Source organism: Polypterus senegalus, chromosome 15, assembly GCF_016835505.1.
Source record: "Polypterus senegalus isolate Bchr_013 chromosome 15, ASM1683550v1, whole genome shotgun sequence".
Classification (NCBI taxonomy): Eukaryota; Metazoa; Chordata; class Cladistia; order Polypteriformes; family Polypteridae; genus Polypterus; species Polypterus senegalus.
In genome coordinates, this window is record NC_053168.1 from 106,625,517 (window position 1) to 106,641,410 (window position 15,894).

General features: G+C 37.8%; 1 protein-coding gene across 4 annotated transcripts in view; it reads left to right on the forward strand.

The window, feature by feature from the left end:
• Positions 1 to 15,894, forward strand: part of golga4 (golgin A4) — a 225,531-nt gene that overhangs the window by 47,867 nt on the left and 161,770 nt on the right. For all 4 annotated transcript variants that reach the window (XM_039736487.1, XM_039736488.1, XM_039736489.1 and 1 more), the window contains 4 exons: positions 1,337 to 1,411; positions 3,626 to 3,919; positions 12,541 to 12,588; positions 14,240 to 14,296. In XM_039736487.1, coding sequence (XP_039592421.1) covers positions 1,337 to 1,411; positions 3,626 to 3,919; positions 12,541 to 12,588; positions 14,240 to 14,296 — 474 coding nt within the window. The remainder of the gene's footprint in view (positions 1 to 1,336; positions 1,412 to 3,625; positions 3,920 to 12,540; positions 12,589 to 14,239; positions 14,297 to 15,894) is intronic.

Here is a 15,894-nt window from a genome sequence, read left to right on the forward strand (position 1 = left end):
AAACTCCTTGCAGACAATCTGGTGCTGGATTGTTATGTAGTGTGCTAGATCCCTAAAGTGGCAATGGTAGTCATTATGCACTACTATGCCACCTAAGCTATGAATATGTTAACTATATTTCAACTAAACATCTCAAATTTCTTAAATTAACTACATGTGCACTTATGATTACTCAACTGTCTTAAAACTACATACAATTATAATCTGACAGGAAAAAGTCTGATATGGATAAAGTAAAAAATATCATTTTACCTTCTGTAGATTGTTTTGTATTACTCTGATGCAATTTTTAATGGCAAGTGTGTTTTTTTGGCTTAATATAAGTGGAAATCTGTACTTGCAAAAAAAAAAAATCATGTTAAAAGAGCAGAAATAACAAATTATTTTCAAGACTGAACAATAACTATATCTACTCAAAATTTTATAAACAGTTGTAAACATCAGAAAGAATAAGTCAGGAAGTTAAAAATGCCTGAAACACAAATTTCAAAGTACATTTTAAAATGTGGGGTTTTAACTCCCCCACCCTCGATTTCTCCACACAGACACTAAAATTCCCTTAGTGTTAAATTTAGGCATTGCCCATCATCAAAATCAACTCAAAATATGCAAAATTCAAAATTAATATTTAATTATTTAAGGTTAATATTGTTAAATGGGATCCTGGGAAGCATTGAGTGCGTCTGTTGTACCCCTTCACCCTTTCAGGAAATGAATGAACTTGCTGCATTAGTTGGTGGAGATACAGTGCATATAGGCAGTTCATTGAAATTACCTTAAAAGAGCCTCGTTATTCTATATATGGAAAAAAAATTTGTCTCATGAAAATTTGTTAGCATCACCAAAGTTTCTTGTTAAAACAAAAAGCTTTTTCTCAATGCAATCATACATTGAGAACTAAAAGTAAAACCTAAAAAGTAAAAATATTAATTTAAAAGTATTGAACGGGAATTGAGCTGTTGGCAGTGTTAGACTCATTTAAACAATAACTGTTCATTTGTATGCTGACTGATTCACTTTAAAAGTAACTAATTTCAAGTGATGTCATATTAGAAGTCTTGAGAAGCCTTTCTACTAATTTGTTTAATTTCCCCCTTTTACCACTGATGGCTGCTTAGTTGAATAGTTTTATTAGTTTTAACCCATCCCTTCCTAATACCAAGTTGCATGAAGGTATTTTCTGCCAGCGATGTGCAGTGCAAAGCAGTACTAATGTGCTTGAATAAGCTGTTAACAGTATAAATGGTTGTGGGCTGCACTGTACTGTTGAGTTTTAGAGTCAGTCACTGAGGTTGTGCTTCCTAATGAGTATACTTTTTCTGTTTTTTCTTTATAGAATGTTATGAAACCAGACTCTCCACATCCAGTGCTCGACAGCAGCATTAATGGAAGTGAAATGAGCCCAGTGCAGGTGAGTTTATAAGCAGTGCTCCAGATACCCCAGCTTGATGCAATATGGGCCGGCAAGCTGGATAAATTTCCAAAGCTCTGTAAAATACACAATGCAGAGCTTCACTCACTCATCTTGTCCACTCAGTGAGTGTTAATAAGACATAGAAAGGAATTGGGGCTTGAGAGAGAGAAGCCACAGTTTTATTTGTCTGGTTTTATTCCTGTTTTTATTCCTTTGATGTAATGGTTAAAACTTTGGACCTAGGGCTTCAAACATAGAGGTTGTGGGTTCAAATCCTGCTACTGACACTGTGTGACCATTACCATATCGCTTCCAATTGGAAAAACAAAAGAAATGTAACCAATTTAATCTCAGATATTGTAAGTCACCTTGGATAAGGGCATCAGACAAATAATAAGGATTCATAGTATTATGTCACTGGAGTTTGCTTACTGTTGAACATGCTATGCACAGTTAAATATGAGTAAAACATTCCTGCATTAGATCAGTTTCTGTTTTTTCTAGTGACTTGGTTTTGGTTGACAAAATTACAAAACAGCTTTATAGGAAATTCTGTACTGTTGAAATGAAGCAGGTGATCATTGTGAATAATGTGAAATTTAAGTATATAAGCATATTGATCTGGCAAAATTTTACACTGGGTGCCCTTCCTGACGTAACTCTCCCCACTTATCTGGGCTTGGAACCAGCACAAAGAAACATACTGGTTTTTGTATCCCCCGTGGCTGGTTGAAAGATGAAGTCAGTAGATAGAAGTACAACAAGGAGATAAGGCATAATAGGAAAAGAGAGGTGGCAAACGCATATCATGAGTTGTATGAAAAGTTGGACACTAGGGGGTTGCAACTTGTACTGATTGGCTAGTAAGGGGGACATATCTGGAAAAGCTGAGAAGTAGGTTATGGTGATAATGGATAATAATGGAAACATATTCAAAAGTGAGGAGAGTGTGTTGAGCAGATGGAATGAGTACTTGTAGAGATTGATGAATGAGAGAGAGAAGGTTGGATAATATGAAGACAGTTATCCAGGAAGTGATTTGTGACAGACGGGTACCAGCAAGAGTGAAAGGAAAGGTGTATAAGATGGAAGTGAGATCTGCTATATTATATGGTTTGGCACTGATGAAAACACAAGAGACGGAGCTTTAGGTGGCACAGTTGCTGAGATTTGCATTGTGTGTGACAAGGATGGACAGGATTAGAACTGAGTATATTAGAGGGTCAGCTCATGTTGCATGGTTTGGAGACATGTCCAAATCGACACAATGTCGATTCTCTCGCTATGTGCAGAGAAGAGATGCTGGGTATATTGGGAGAGGAAAGGTGGGGATGGAATTGCCAGACAAGGATAAAAGGAAGGCCTAAGAGGAGGTTTATGGCTAGGGTAAGAGGACATGCAAGTGGTGGGTGTGAAATTTGTGCCATCTGTCGTTGTTGCCTTGGATCGAAAGATACAATTTCCACTACTGCTTTTTTCTCCCTGTCTTTTTGCTTCTGGCAAAGCAACACTTGAATTCACAGCCACAGTGTCTGGCACCAGTACCCAAACTTTATAGCTCTGGCTAAACATTGAGCTATGCTGAACTTTGTCTTTTCCATTTCACATCTTCCTGTGCACAGTAAATGAAATTACATCTGGATTTACTTGTCCAGGTCAATGCCTCTTCATTCATATATCCACCTTATTGGAAAGTGCTGCTGTCAATTGCTTCTGTTGCGTTTTTTGTTGCATAAAGTGCTGTGCAGAGGATACAAGTTAGCACAATATTGATAAATAAAAAATTAACTAAGTAAAACATGTATTGTCTAATTTCTTTTTCTATAACATCACCAAATTTCAATCAAATTGAGATTTTGGGACATTTAGTTTTAATGAATTAATGGTTACCCCTAAATATGGATGTATTAAAATGTCCTTTCTTAGCATATACCTACTGACCTAGATGCACAATCCTTCCAAATTTCACTTTTGTAACATTTGTGTCAGCATCCATATGAGATTTCTGTCCTTCATAACATTGCCTGGTTGACTGGACTAATGACTATAAGTTTATCTCAAGTTTATGCATACTCATGTTTTGCACATTTTGTAATAGGAAAAAAATCATAACGTTCTATTAGTGATGTCAGGACAGGTTCTAATATCAGCATCAGTGTGCAAAATGTGAAACTGAAGTGAATTTGTTTTTTTTTTCCTCCTACTGTTTAGAAGGCAGAGACACAATCCTTTGCCCAAAAGCTTCAGCTTCGTGTTCCTTCTATGGAGTCTCTTTTTCGCTCTCCCTCTAAGGAGTCTTTGGTGCGCACAGCCTCACGGGAATCCTTGAATCGCCTTGTGGACAATGATCCTCCTGGAACCCCGACTTATGATCCCCCCTCAGATATTGAGAGTGAAGCAGAGGACTCCTTAGGCAGCATGGAAAGCCTAAACAAGGAACAGTTGCTTCAAAGATTACGCAGGATGGAAAGAAGCTTGGGCAACTACCGAGGAAAATATTCAGAGGTAAGGACACTAAATGTGGTTTAAGTATATACAGCTGTGTATGCATCACTAAAGTGCAATAAATGGAGAGCTATATGTGTGTATGTATGTGTATATCTGTGTTTATGTCTGTGTACAGTATGAGTGTAAAGAAGACACAAATAGACAGAAAAATATTTAGGGGTAGCCACCCCATATATTTAAATATTACACTTTGGAGAAAGCAAAACTACATCTTTTCTGACAGAACTGAATAGGATTAACGAAGAGGCGTTTATATATATATATTTTGTCGCTACAGTGCACAAAGCACACTCTCCACCACAATACTCATATAAATCACCAATACAATCAATAAACAATCCTCCAGCTCCCAGACGCGTTGCCACCCTTCCACCCAGCTCAGCTCATTGTCTGGGTGTTCCCATAGTCCTTTTATACTCCCTGACCAGGAGGTGTTTCTGCCCAACAGTCCACAAGTCCTTATTCCTTCCGGGTCAGGGTATATAGTCCTTTTCTTCAACCCGGAAGTCCATCGCTCTTCCTATGACGAACCTCCGGGTCAGAGAGCACGAAGAAGCCCTCGGTCCTCCCTGCAGCTCCCTCCTGTGGCCCCCACGGCATCCAGCAGGGCTTTGCATAAAAACTCCATTGTCCATGATGCCCTGCTGGTCTTCTGGGGACCTCCATGCTGCAAGGAGGGCTCCACCTGGCGGCTTGGGGGTATTGGCCGGGATAAATGGCTGGCCATCCTTCACAATATATATATATACACACAGTGGTGTGAAAACTATTTGCCCCCTTCCTGATTTCTTATTCTTTTGCATGTTTGTCACACAAAATGTTTCTGATCATCAAACACATTTAACCATTAGTCAAATATAACACAAGTAAACACAAAATGCAGTTTTTAAATGATGGTTTTATTATTTAGGGAGAAAAAATCTAAACCTACATGGCCCTGTGTGAAAAAGTAATTGCCCCCTGAACCTAATAACTGGTTGGGCCACCCTTAGCAGCAATAACTGCAATCAAGCGTTTGCGATAACTTGCAATGAGTCTTTTATAGCGCTCTGGAGGAATTTTGGCCCACTCATCTTTGCAGAATTGTTGTAATTCAGCTTTATTTGAGGGTTTTCTAGCATGAACCGCCTTTTTAAGGTCATGCCATAGCATCTCAATTGGATTCAGCTCAGGACTTTGACTAGGCCACTCCAAAGTCTTCATTTTGTTTTTCTTCAGCCATTCAGAGGTGGATTTGCTGGTGTGTTTTGGGTCATTGTCCTGTTGCACCACCCAAGATCGCTTCAGCTTGAGTTGGACGAACAGATGGCCGGACATTCTCCTTCAGGATTTTTTGGTAGACAGTAGAATTCATGGTTCCTTCTATCACAGCAAGCCTTCCAGGTCCTGAAGCAGCAAAACAACCCCAGACCATCACACTACCACCACCATATTTTACTGTTGGTATGATGTTCTTTTTCTGAAATGCTGTGTTCCTTTTACGCCAGATGTACGGGACATTTGCCTTCCAAAAAGTTCAACTTTTGTCTCATCAGTCCACAAGGTATTTTCCCAAAAGTCTTGGCAATCATTGAGATGTTTCTTAGCAAAATTGAGACGAGCCCTAATGTTCTTTTGCTTAACAGTGGTTTGCGTCTTGGAAATCTGCCATGCAGGCCGTTTTTGCCCAGTCTCTTTCTTATGGTGGAGTCGTGAACACTGACCTTAATTGAGGCAAGTGAGGCCTGCAGTTCTTTAGACGTTGTCCTGGGGTCTTTTGTGACCTCTCGGATGAGTTATCTCTGCGGTCTTGGGGTAATTTTGGTGGCTGGCCACTCCTGGGAAGGTTCACCACTGTTCCATGTTTTTGCCATTTGTGGATAATGGCTCTCACTGTGGTTCGCTGGAGTCCCAAAGCTTTAGAAATGGCTTTATAACCTTTACCAGACTGATAGATCTCAATTACTTCTGTTCTCATTTGTTCCTGAATTTCTTTGGATCTTGGCATGATGTCTAGCTTTTGAGGTGCTTTTGGTCTACTTCTCTGTGTCAGGCAGCTCCTATTTAAGTGATTTCTTGATTGAAACAGGTGTGGCAGTAATCAGGCCTGGGGGTGGCTGAAATTGAACTCAGGTGTGATACACCACAGTTAGGTTATTTTTAACAAGGGGCAATTACTTTTCACACAGGGCCATGTAGGTTTGGATTTTTTTCTCCCTAAATAATAAAAACCATCATTTCAAAACTGCATTTTGTGTTTACTTGTGTTATATTTGACTAATGGTTAAATGTGTTTGATGATCAGAAACATTTTGTGTGACAAACATGCAAAAGAATAAGAAATCAGGAAGGGGCAAATAGTTTTTCACACCTATGTATGTATATATATATATATATATATATATATATATATATACACTCACCTAAAGGATTATTAGGAACACCTGTTCAATTTCTCATTAATGCAATTATCTAATCAACCAATCACATGGCAGTTGCTTCAATGCATTTAGGGTGTGGTCCTGGTCAAGACAATCTCCTGAACTCCAAACTGAATGTCAGAATGGGAAAGAAAGGTGATTTAAGCAATTCTGAGCATGGCATGGTTGTTGGTGCCAGACGGGCCGGTCAGTGTATTTCACAATCTGCTCAGTTACTGGGATTTTCACACACAATCATTTCTAGGGTTTACAAAGAATGGCGTGAAAAGGAAAAACATCCAGAATGCGGCAGTCCTGTGGCTAAAATGCCTTGTTGATGCTAGAGGTCAGAGGAGAATGGGCCGACTGATTCAAGCTGATAGAAGAGCAACTTTGACTGAAATAATCACCGTTACAACCGAGGTATGCAGCAAAGTATTTGTGAAGCCACAACATGCACCACCTTGAGGCGGATGGGCTACAACAGCAGAAGACCCCACCGGTACCAATCATCTCCACTACAAATAGGAAAAAGAGGCTACAATTTGCACAAGCTCACCAAAATTGGACAGTTGAAGACTGGAAAAATGTTGCCTGGTCTGATGAGTCACCGATTTCTGTTGAGACATTCAAATGGTAGAGTCAGAATTTGGCGTAAACAGAATGAGAACATGGATCCATCATGCCTTGTTACCACTGTGCAGGCTGGTGGTGGTGGTGGTGTAATGGTGTGGGGGATGTTTTCTTGGCACACTTTAGGCCTCTTAGTGCCAATTGGGCATTGTTTAAATGCCACGGGCTACCTGAGCATTGTTTCTGACCATGTCCATCCCTTCATGACCACCATGTACCCATCCTCTGATGGCTACTTCCAGCAGGATAATGCACCATGTCATAAAGCTCGAATCATTTCAAATTGGTTTCTTGAACATGACAATGAGTTCACTGTACTAAAATGGCCCCCCAGTCGCCAGATCTCAATCCAATAGAGCATCTTTGGGATGTGGTGGAACGGAGCTTCGCCCTGGATGTGCATCCCACAAATCTCCATCAACTGCAAGATGCTATCCTATCAATATGGGCCAACATTTCTAAAGAATGCTTTCAGCACCTTGTTGAATCAATGCCACGTAGAATTAAGGCAGTTCTGAAGGTGAAAGGGGTCAAACACCGTATTATTATGATGTTCCTGGTGTGTTTTGGGTCATTGTCCTGTTGCAGCACCCAAGATCGCTTCAGCTTGAGTTGGCAACAGATGGCGGACATTCTCCTTCAGGATTTTTGGTAGACAGTAGAATTCATGGTTCCATCTATCACAGCAAGCCTTCCAGGTCCTGAAGCAGCAAAACAACCCCAGACCATCACACTACCACCACCATATTTTACTGTTGGTATGATGTTCTTTTCTGAAATGCTGTGTTCCTTTTACGCCAGATGTAGCGGGACATTTGCCTTCCAAAAGTTCAACTTTTGTCTCATCAGTCCACAAGGTATTTTCCCAAAAGTCTTGGCAATCATTGAGATGTTTCTTAGCAAAATTGAGACGAGCCCTAATGTTCTTTTTGCTTAACAGTGGTTTGCGTCTTGGAAATCTGCCATGCAGGCCGTTTTGCCCAGTCTCTTTCTTATGGTGGAGCAAGGGGCAATTACTTTTCACACAGGGCCATGTAGGTTTGGATTTTTTTCTCCCTAAATAATAAAACCATCATTTAATAATGCATTTTGTGTGTGTGTGTATATATATATGGTATATATATATATATATATATATATATATATATATATATATATATATTATATATATATATATATATATATATATATATATATATATATATATATATATATATATATATATATATATATATATATATATATATATATATATATATATATATATATATATATATATATATATATATATATATATATATATATATATATATATATATATATATATATATATATATATATATATATATATATATATATATATATATATATATATATATATATACTCTTCATATGGGCCTTGTCAATGTGTCAGTAATTTAGAGTGAGAGGTAAGAGCAAGGGCCATGACTCAATCTCCCGGGCAAAATTCTCGAAGAGAAATGCCTCGATCATAACAATAAGCATGTGCTGATTGCACTTTATCCATGTGTTCTTTTGCAATAGGTTATATTTTTATGAATTTATCATGTAACTGCGTGATATACTCCAGTATATTTGCAACTTTCCTTTATGATATTTAATATTCCCCGGTGTTGTCGCATATACAATAACTCAAAAGGGCTTGTGGGACTTCCCAATAGGCAAATAACATTAGAGGATGCTACTGTAGAACTGATTCCAGTTTCTCCCATCCTCACTGACCACCTTGCACAGCATCGTTTGAAAGTCTGGTTAAACCTCCCTACTAAGCCATTGGTTTGAGGATGATATAACTTTGCCACTTCCTTGAATGTTGCCGAGGTGAAGGGTGTCCCCTGGTGTATGAAGACTTCTTTGAGGGTGCTGACATGTGCAAACACCCCTACCATCTCCTTTTCTTGGTTGTAGCAGTACACAACGGAAAGACTTCGGAATAACAGGTAGCATAATCAACAAGGATTCTGAGGATCCCTACTATTTCCACTTCAGTGCGTTCAAAAGGAATATCAGTTAGAGGATTTGGAATGAGAGGACCACAGTCCTACCTAGGAATTTGTTGCACTTGACACTCCAGGCAGGACTTGCAAAAGCAAAAAACCTCCTCATTAATTCCAGGACAGTAAAATCGAAGCTTAATGCACTCAAGAGTTGTTTCGACTTTAAAGTGTGCATCTAGGAGGGGGGTGTGTGCCAATTTACAGACCTGCTGCCAGAAGGCTTGCAGAACCAAAAACAATGATCTTACTTCCCCCTCATGCTCTGCTGCCCAATAAAGAAGATTGTTATTCAAGACAAAATGGGGTTCCTTTGTAATGGGTTAATGCGTGCGTTGGCTGACCAGAATGACTGCATTCTTGGCAGATTTTTAAGGAATTATCTTTCCATTGTGAGCTTTTAAAAGAGGCCAGATTTTGCATAAATTGAAAATATAAAAAAGAGATAGACGTTCTGGAACAACCTTGACGCGAGTGGTTTCTGCCAACAATGGAGCGGCATTATTGGATGTCCCTTCTGGCTGTATCGTTGTAAGGCTTACCACGTCACACAAAATGGCCATATGACTCCTCAAAGGTGGCTGTGAACACCACGTGGGAACAGATTGAGATGGTTGTTCTATTACCAAGCCCAAAGGTTTCCCAAGAATGTGAAATGTGTTATACTGTTTTTTTGTTAGTTTTTTAATTGATTTTAATAAGAATTAGATAACATTCTATACAATCAACTCAAATCTAAATTGAAATTCAACCCCCACTGAAGAGAAGGAGAAAAGAGCCAACAACCAAAGCTACTCTTTAAAAGCAGCAAGAAAGGGAGAGTATCCTTTTCCCTGAAATGTAAGCTTATTCTATAATGTTATTGATTAGATCCTTTATTATTATTCATTTATGTTAGGTAGATTGCTCAGAGGGGACTGGGTGGTCTCATGGTCTGAAATCCCTGCAGATTTTATTTTTTTTTCTCCAGCCATCTGGAGTTTTTTTTTTTTCTGTCCACCTTGGCCATCAGACCTTACTTATTCTATGTTAATTAATGTTGACTTATTTTCTTTTCTTACTGTGTCTTTTATTTTTCTATTCTTCATTTTGTAAAGCACTTTGAGCTACAGTTTTTTGTATGAAAATGTGCTATATAAATAAATGTTGTTGTTGTTGTTATCCTGCCATATTTTAAAAATGTTTTGAACACATTCTCTAAGTGAGCATTTGAATATTTCCAATTTCAAATATTACAGAATATCAGTTACCCACTGATTTGAAAGTGGTGGGGTGGAATTCTTCCGGTTGAGCAAGTTAAGTCTACGTGTTAGTAGCGAGGTAAAGGCAATTACAGTTTGTTTATCCTTCCCCACTTTAAGCCCGTCTGGGAGTACACCAAACACAGCTGTTAATGGGTGATTATGACACCAGGGCTGTCCAATAGGCATTCGAAGATTTTTGTCCAAAATGTTGTTAATTTGGTGCACACCCAGTACATGTGTGCCAGTGAAACTGGAGATAGATTACAACGTTCACAGGTTGAATCCTGCCCTGGAAACACATTGGATAATTTTAAACCAGATAAATACACTCATTTAAAGTTTTTAAGTTAAATGATTCAATGCTTTGTGTATATGGACCAGAGGGTATTTTGTGCATGGCTGCCTTCCACTCCTTTTCTGAAATACTAAGTGGCATATCCTTTCCCCAATGTTCCATGGGGCCTTTGAAAGGAAGGGACTTAAACATATTTTTTTAAATTGTAGAGAGGCTGTCTGAGTCTTTAAGACTGATCAGAATGTTTTCTGGAATAGAACTAGGTGGGATTTTAGGAAAATTGGGCAGGTTGTGTTTAGCAAAGTTTCTAACTTGAAAGTAGTTGGAAGAATTGCGTTAATCAGAAGTTGAATTTGAGGCATAATTGTTCATAGAATGCAAAGGCATTGTCTATGTACAAGTCTCCAAGTGTTGTACTGTAATCCTGGACATTTTCCAAACATTTATTACTATATATGTTAAAGAGGGTGGAAAAAGGTGGTTGCCATGTAGAGTTGCAACAGATAAAAGCTTCTTTGTCTTAAAGTGCTTCAAACTTTGTTTTTTATCCTGGGAGGATGAAGCGCAATTAGATTGTTAGTGTATTGACGATAATTGGTATTAATTGGGGCACAGAGCATGGAATATGAAAAAATGTGTACAAAATTGAATTTCTCTTGCAGGCCAGGCTTGTATATATTCATTGATTTGTGTTGATGTCCAAGTGCCTCATGTATAACGCTGTGTCTAGAGTTCACATAAAAGTGGAAATGTGCGTATGCACAAAACAAAAAAAAATTCAGATGCACAAAACCATGCTTAAGCCAACTTCCACAGATTTCTGCTCCATAGATCCCAGTCAATGTGAAATGTAACGCATGTAAATGTGCCTGCTGCCCCATCCTGACTCCTCCCCAAATTAAGCATATTTGAATATGTAAATCAATATAAATAGCCCTTTCAGTTGAGTGGTTTGTTAAAAATAGTGGCAAAAGCATGTATAAAAAATAATTTCACCAAATGCGAAGTGGAGGTCCTAAGGTGGAGGCAAGAAAAAACAAACTTTTTGCTGGCTTAGGCAGTGGTATTAGCAGCAAAGGGAACATGATGGAATGACACTCAAAAGTTCAAGTTCAGAAAGTCGCACAGTTCCCGAAATAAAAAAGAACTGGACGTGGCCCACCGTCTTAGTGCCATATAGAAGTGTATTAGGGCACGGAGAAAAGAAAAAAAAATAGGGACACAGTGAAGACAAAAAACTTAGAAATGATCCTTTAATCTCAAAATTTCCACTTTAATCTTGTATCTTAATTTGTCAATAAAGTAGAATGTCGTAAGCTTCATCTTAAAGTTGATATTTAAATTACTAGAGTTTCTCAAATCCTATCGTAACTAAAGTAGCATGTTAAATACTTTGTATTCGATGTGTTGTATGTGTTTGAAATCACTATGTGCTTCTTAAAGGGCTTTTTCTTTGTATTGTGTGGCTAGAGAATTTACTGGAAATGTCACACTTTTTTATTCAAATTGATTTTGAGTCCAGATCTCCTTTGAAAATCTACTAATGCTATTAGGACTGTTGGGATGGAATTTTGTGGGTCAGTTATATACAGTACCATATCATCTGCATATAGTGATATTTTCTATTCAAATCAAATTCTCTGAAAATCCCCTTTATTTCTGATGTATTTCGAACTTAAACAGCCAATGTTTCAATGGCGATTGCAAAGAGCAAAAGTGATAAGGGGCATCCTTGTCGAGTACCATGTTCTAGTTTGAAGTAGTCTGATACAAAGTTGTAAATACAGACTGAGATTTCTGTACAGGTCATTATCTAGGGCGAAATAAGGACACACTACAATGTCTGCTAACCAAAATTACCGCATTATACAGTATAGGCATGCTTGAGGGAATCATCTTTTCATTTCCTCCAAAGAAAAGTCCAAAGAAAAAAAAATCGTTTACAGTGTAAAGTCAAAAGCTATATTTATACACTAGTGTCAGAAGGCATTTTATACATTAAAAAAATAAACTTGTCACTTGCTTTTCACAGTTGGTCACTGCCTACCGGACGGTACAGCGCGATAAAGAAAAGGTACAGGTATGTTTGTTTGTTTTTTTCACATGATTATTTTTGAAGTTTTCAGCATGAAGATGCCTTTTTGAGCTTTGAAGATATATTTGCTATAATTTGTAATTTTATGAGCAAGTTCCAAAAAGTACAACTTGAATTTGTCACACCCCAGCCTCTATGCTGAATACATGTGAATGAAGTGATCTGTAAGTATATCCTGCTATATCTTCCTGCTGTAGCAGTTGAATAAAATAGCTCATAGGTGTAAACTTACAGTTTCTATATGAGAGCCAGTTGCTATGTCACCACACTGTTCTTCAGTTGGCTGGCCCTGCTCACATGAAGGACCCTTTCTCTACTTTGTAGATCGATTAACCCCATTCTTTTGCAGTCACCACCTTTAGAAACGGCAAGCTGTTTCTCGTTCACCTATCCTACCTTGGCACAAAAGACCTGCACATATTCTGGAAAACACACTCACTCAAACAAGAAGGTCTAAACAGTCATTAACCAAAAAGTTTAACTCTAGCTGGACTTGGTTAAACCATTGCTACCTCCCAAGTCAATTATAGTGAGTCAGTCATTTGGCTTGCAGACACCAGGCCAGTGCACCAGCTTTAAACTTTGGAATGGTTAACGTTAGCTTTACATGTGTGCAAAAAGCTAAAGCTTTTTGTTTGTTTTTTTTTTATTGATTTTTAATAAGAAGCAGATAAGTTTTGACTTAACTGTATGGAATGTTAACAAAGCAAAATTCAACCCCCACCGAAGGCAAAGAGAAAAGAGCCAGCAACCAAAGCTACTGTGTCTGTCTGTAGGTAACTATTACACCAAATTTTAAATAGTGAAATTGACAAATGTGTAAAAAGGTTGTTTGCACACATAGTAACTCTCACAGCCTTTTTCTGTTTATTGTTCATGGTTGTAGATGTTTTTGATGTAGAGGAGACAGTTGCAGAAACTGCAGGTAGGACCAGTGAGAATTGTTATAATGGTCTGTTATCCTACAAATAAAATTGTTGCCTTGAGAAAGAATCTCCCTATTTTTTCCCCCTAATAGAGGACATTTTAGGCCAAGCATGGAAAAATGCTATGATTTCCATCTCCCTATTCAAATTATTGTAGACTCTTTGCTACAAACGCTATGTGCTGGCAATCATGTTCATTATATCCAGTCTAAAGGAGAGGTAGCTTTATCGTAATATCTGCCAGAAGCTGAGTTGTTACTATACTGTGCACTCATTTCCAAGCATGAATTATTCAATATCTAAGAAATCAGTTCTTCAAATAGCCTACAATCAGTAAGTGTTTTCAAGGGCTTATTTTTTGCCTTTTTTAAAATAAAGGTATGTTTGAAAAAAGAAGTGAAAATACATACCTAACATAGCAGCTTTCCATATATTCTCTAATTCCAAGATACTTGAAAAATTTGGCGAAAGGCAATCAGTTAAAAATGTTATGTCATATGTTGCTTACAGCCTTCTAACACAACAGCAAACATATTTGTAATAAAATATATTGACTTAATGATTGTTTTGTGTATTTTTCTTTACATAAACCATTTTTCATTCATTTACTTAATACCTGCCAGGTTGCCATTTGCCTTGCTGTATCAGTGAGTAGAAGTGATGAATTGGCAATTGAGTTTCTAGAACGTTTGTTTCTTTATTTTTTGCAGTCAATACTGAGCCAAAGTCAAGATAAATCCCTTCGCAGAATTGGTGAGCTTCGAGAGGTATGCATCTTTAATTCCTCCATTTTAAAATTTCATTTTTTTCTGTTTAGAAGTGGAAAGCAATAATTATTCTTTCATATGTCTTCAATGATTTAGTCCTCGCTTGTGGAACTATTATTTCACTATTCCCCCCCCCCATTCCTGATTCCTGATAATAGTACCAAGTCTTCTATTGAATAAATGTCAAAGTCAGTGGTCCAAAATAAGGGTTATAGCTTCAAAACAGAAATGTAAAATGTTTCTTTTTCATAAAGGGAAGAAGTAATATGGAACAAATAATATAGTCATGTAGCTGAAAAAATCATGAAACGTTTTAGAAAGCACCTGGTGTGTAGAGTCAGGTTTCAGGGATCCCTCAGATTATCTTTATGCCATAAGGTTGTGTTGTGGCAGCAGCTGTAATTCTCTGGTATTTTGCCTTAGACAGCTACCAGATGCTATCATTGAATCTCCTGTATTGTGTGACAGCTTCAATATTTGCATTGTTGAACTGAGGCACCAACTTAAGTTCATGGCACATTTTATAATTTCTAGTCAGAGTGAATGTCAGCCCTGACAACTGTAGTTACTGTTCTTGTTTCTTGTGGATTTCGGATTATTTGACTAGAAATTACAGGGATGACAAATTACATGACTCTGTAATGACTTGCCAACACAGATTTAAATTTCCAAAGTATCGTGAGCTTGCCACATTCTGACAGGCGATAACTTGCTTTCCGACATTGCTTTGCTAGACCAAGGCTTTCCATGTATTAAGCTAACAGAGCTGCTAACCCCCCTTTTTTCTTCTTTTCATTCTTTTGTGGTACAACAAATGCGGGACATTAGATAGTCAAGACATCATCTGCTCTTGTGGTCTAACACACACATGTTCTATATCCTTTCTGCCTGCATTGTTTGCTTTGTACTTCTTAGTGAACGCTCATTGATTGTCGGCTCTCGCAACACACAGAGTATGCCAATATGACATAAGACAAAATTAGACTTTTTTTTTTTTTTTGGGACAAGTGGTAGACTGGTTTAACTGAATCACTAGAGATCACATACTACATGACTAGAAGTCCAGGGAGTGCTATGAGACTGCTGGTGGAAAAACTGTGTAATGTGATGGATCTTTAAGACTAATCCACTTCAGCTCAACACCAATACTTCGTATGGAACAGGTATGTGGATAAGTGGGGACTATTTTAAAATTATACTCAACATAGTTAAATGATCACCAAAGGGAGAGGTAATCAAAAAAGTTGAGCTTGAGCTTCAAAAAGGTAATCTGTAGTGTTATTATAAGTAGTTAAAGATTAATTCCTACATACTGAAGTGCCCTATATATGAATTACAAACCTGTGTTTAGAACCATTCAATACCAAAAGCTGTAAAAATAATGTTTTGTAATATATCATTGAATTTCTTAAGCTATAGAACAATACACCTTCAGAGATTCCTGTTTTGGCAAGTTAGTGTAACAGAACCATTCTACTTCATATGTTGTAGTCAATAAATTTACTGCAAAATCCCATTTTGTCAGGATGCGTCTTGAAGTTGACCAAGGTCTTGTCGTCCCTGTCATATTTTCAACAGAAGACAATACTGCCACCCAT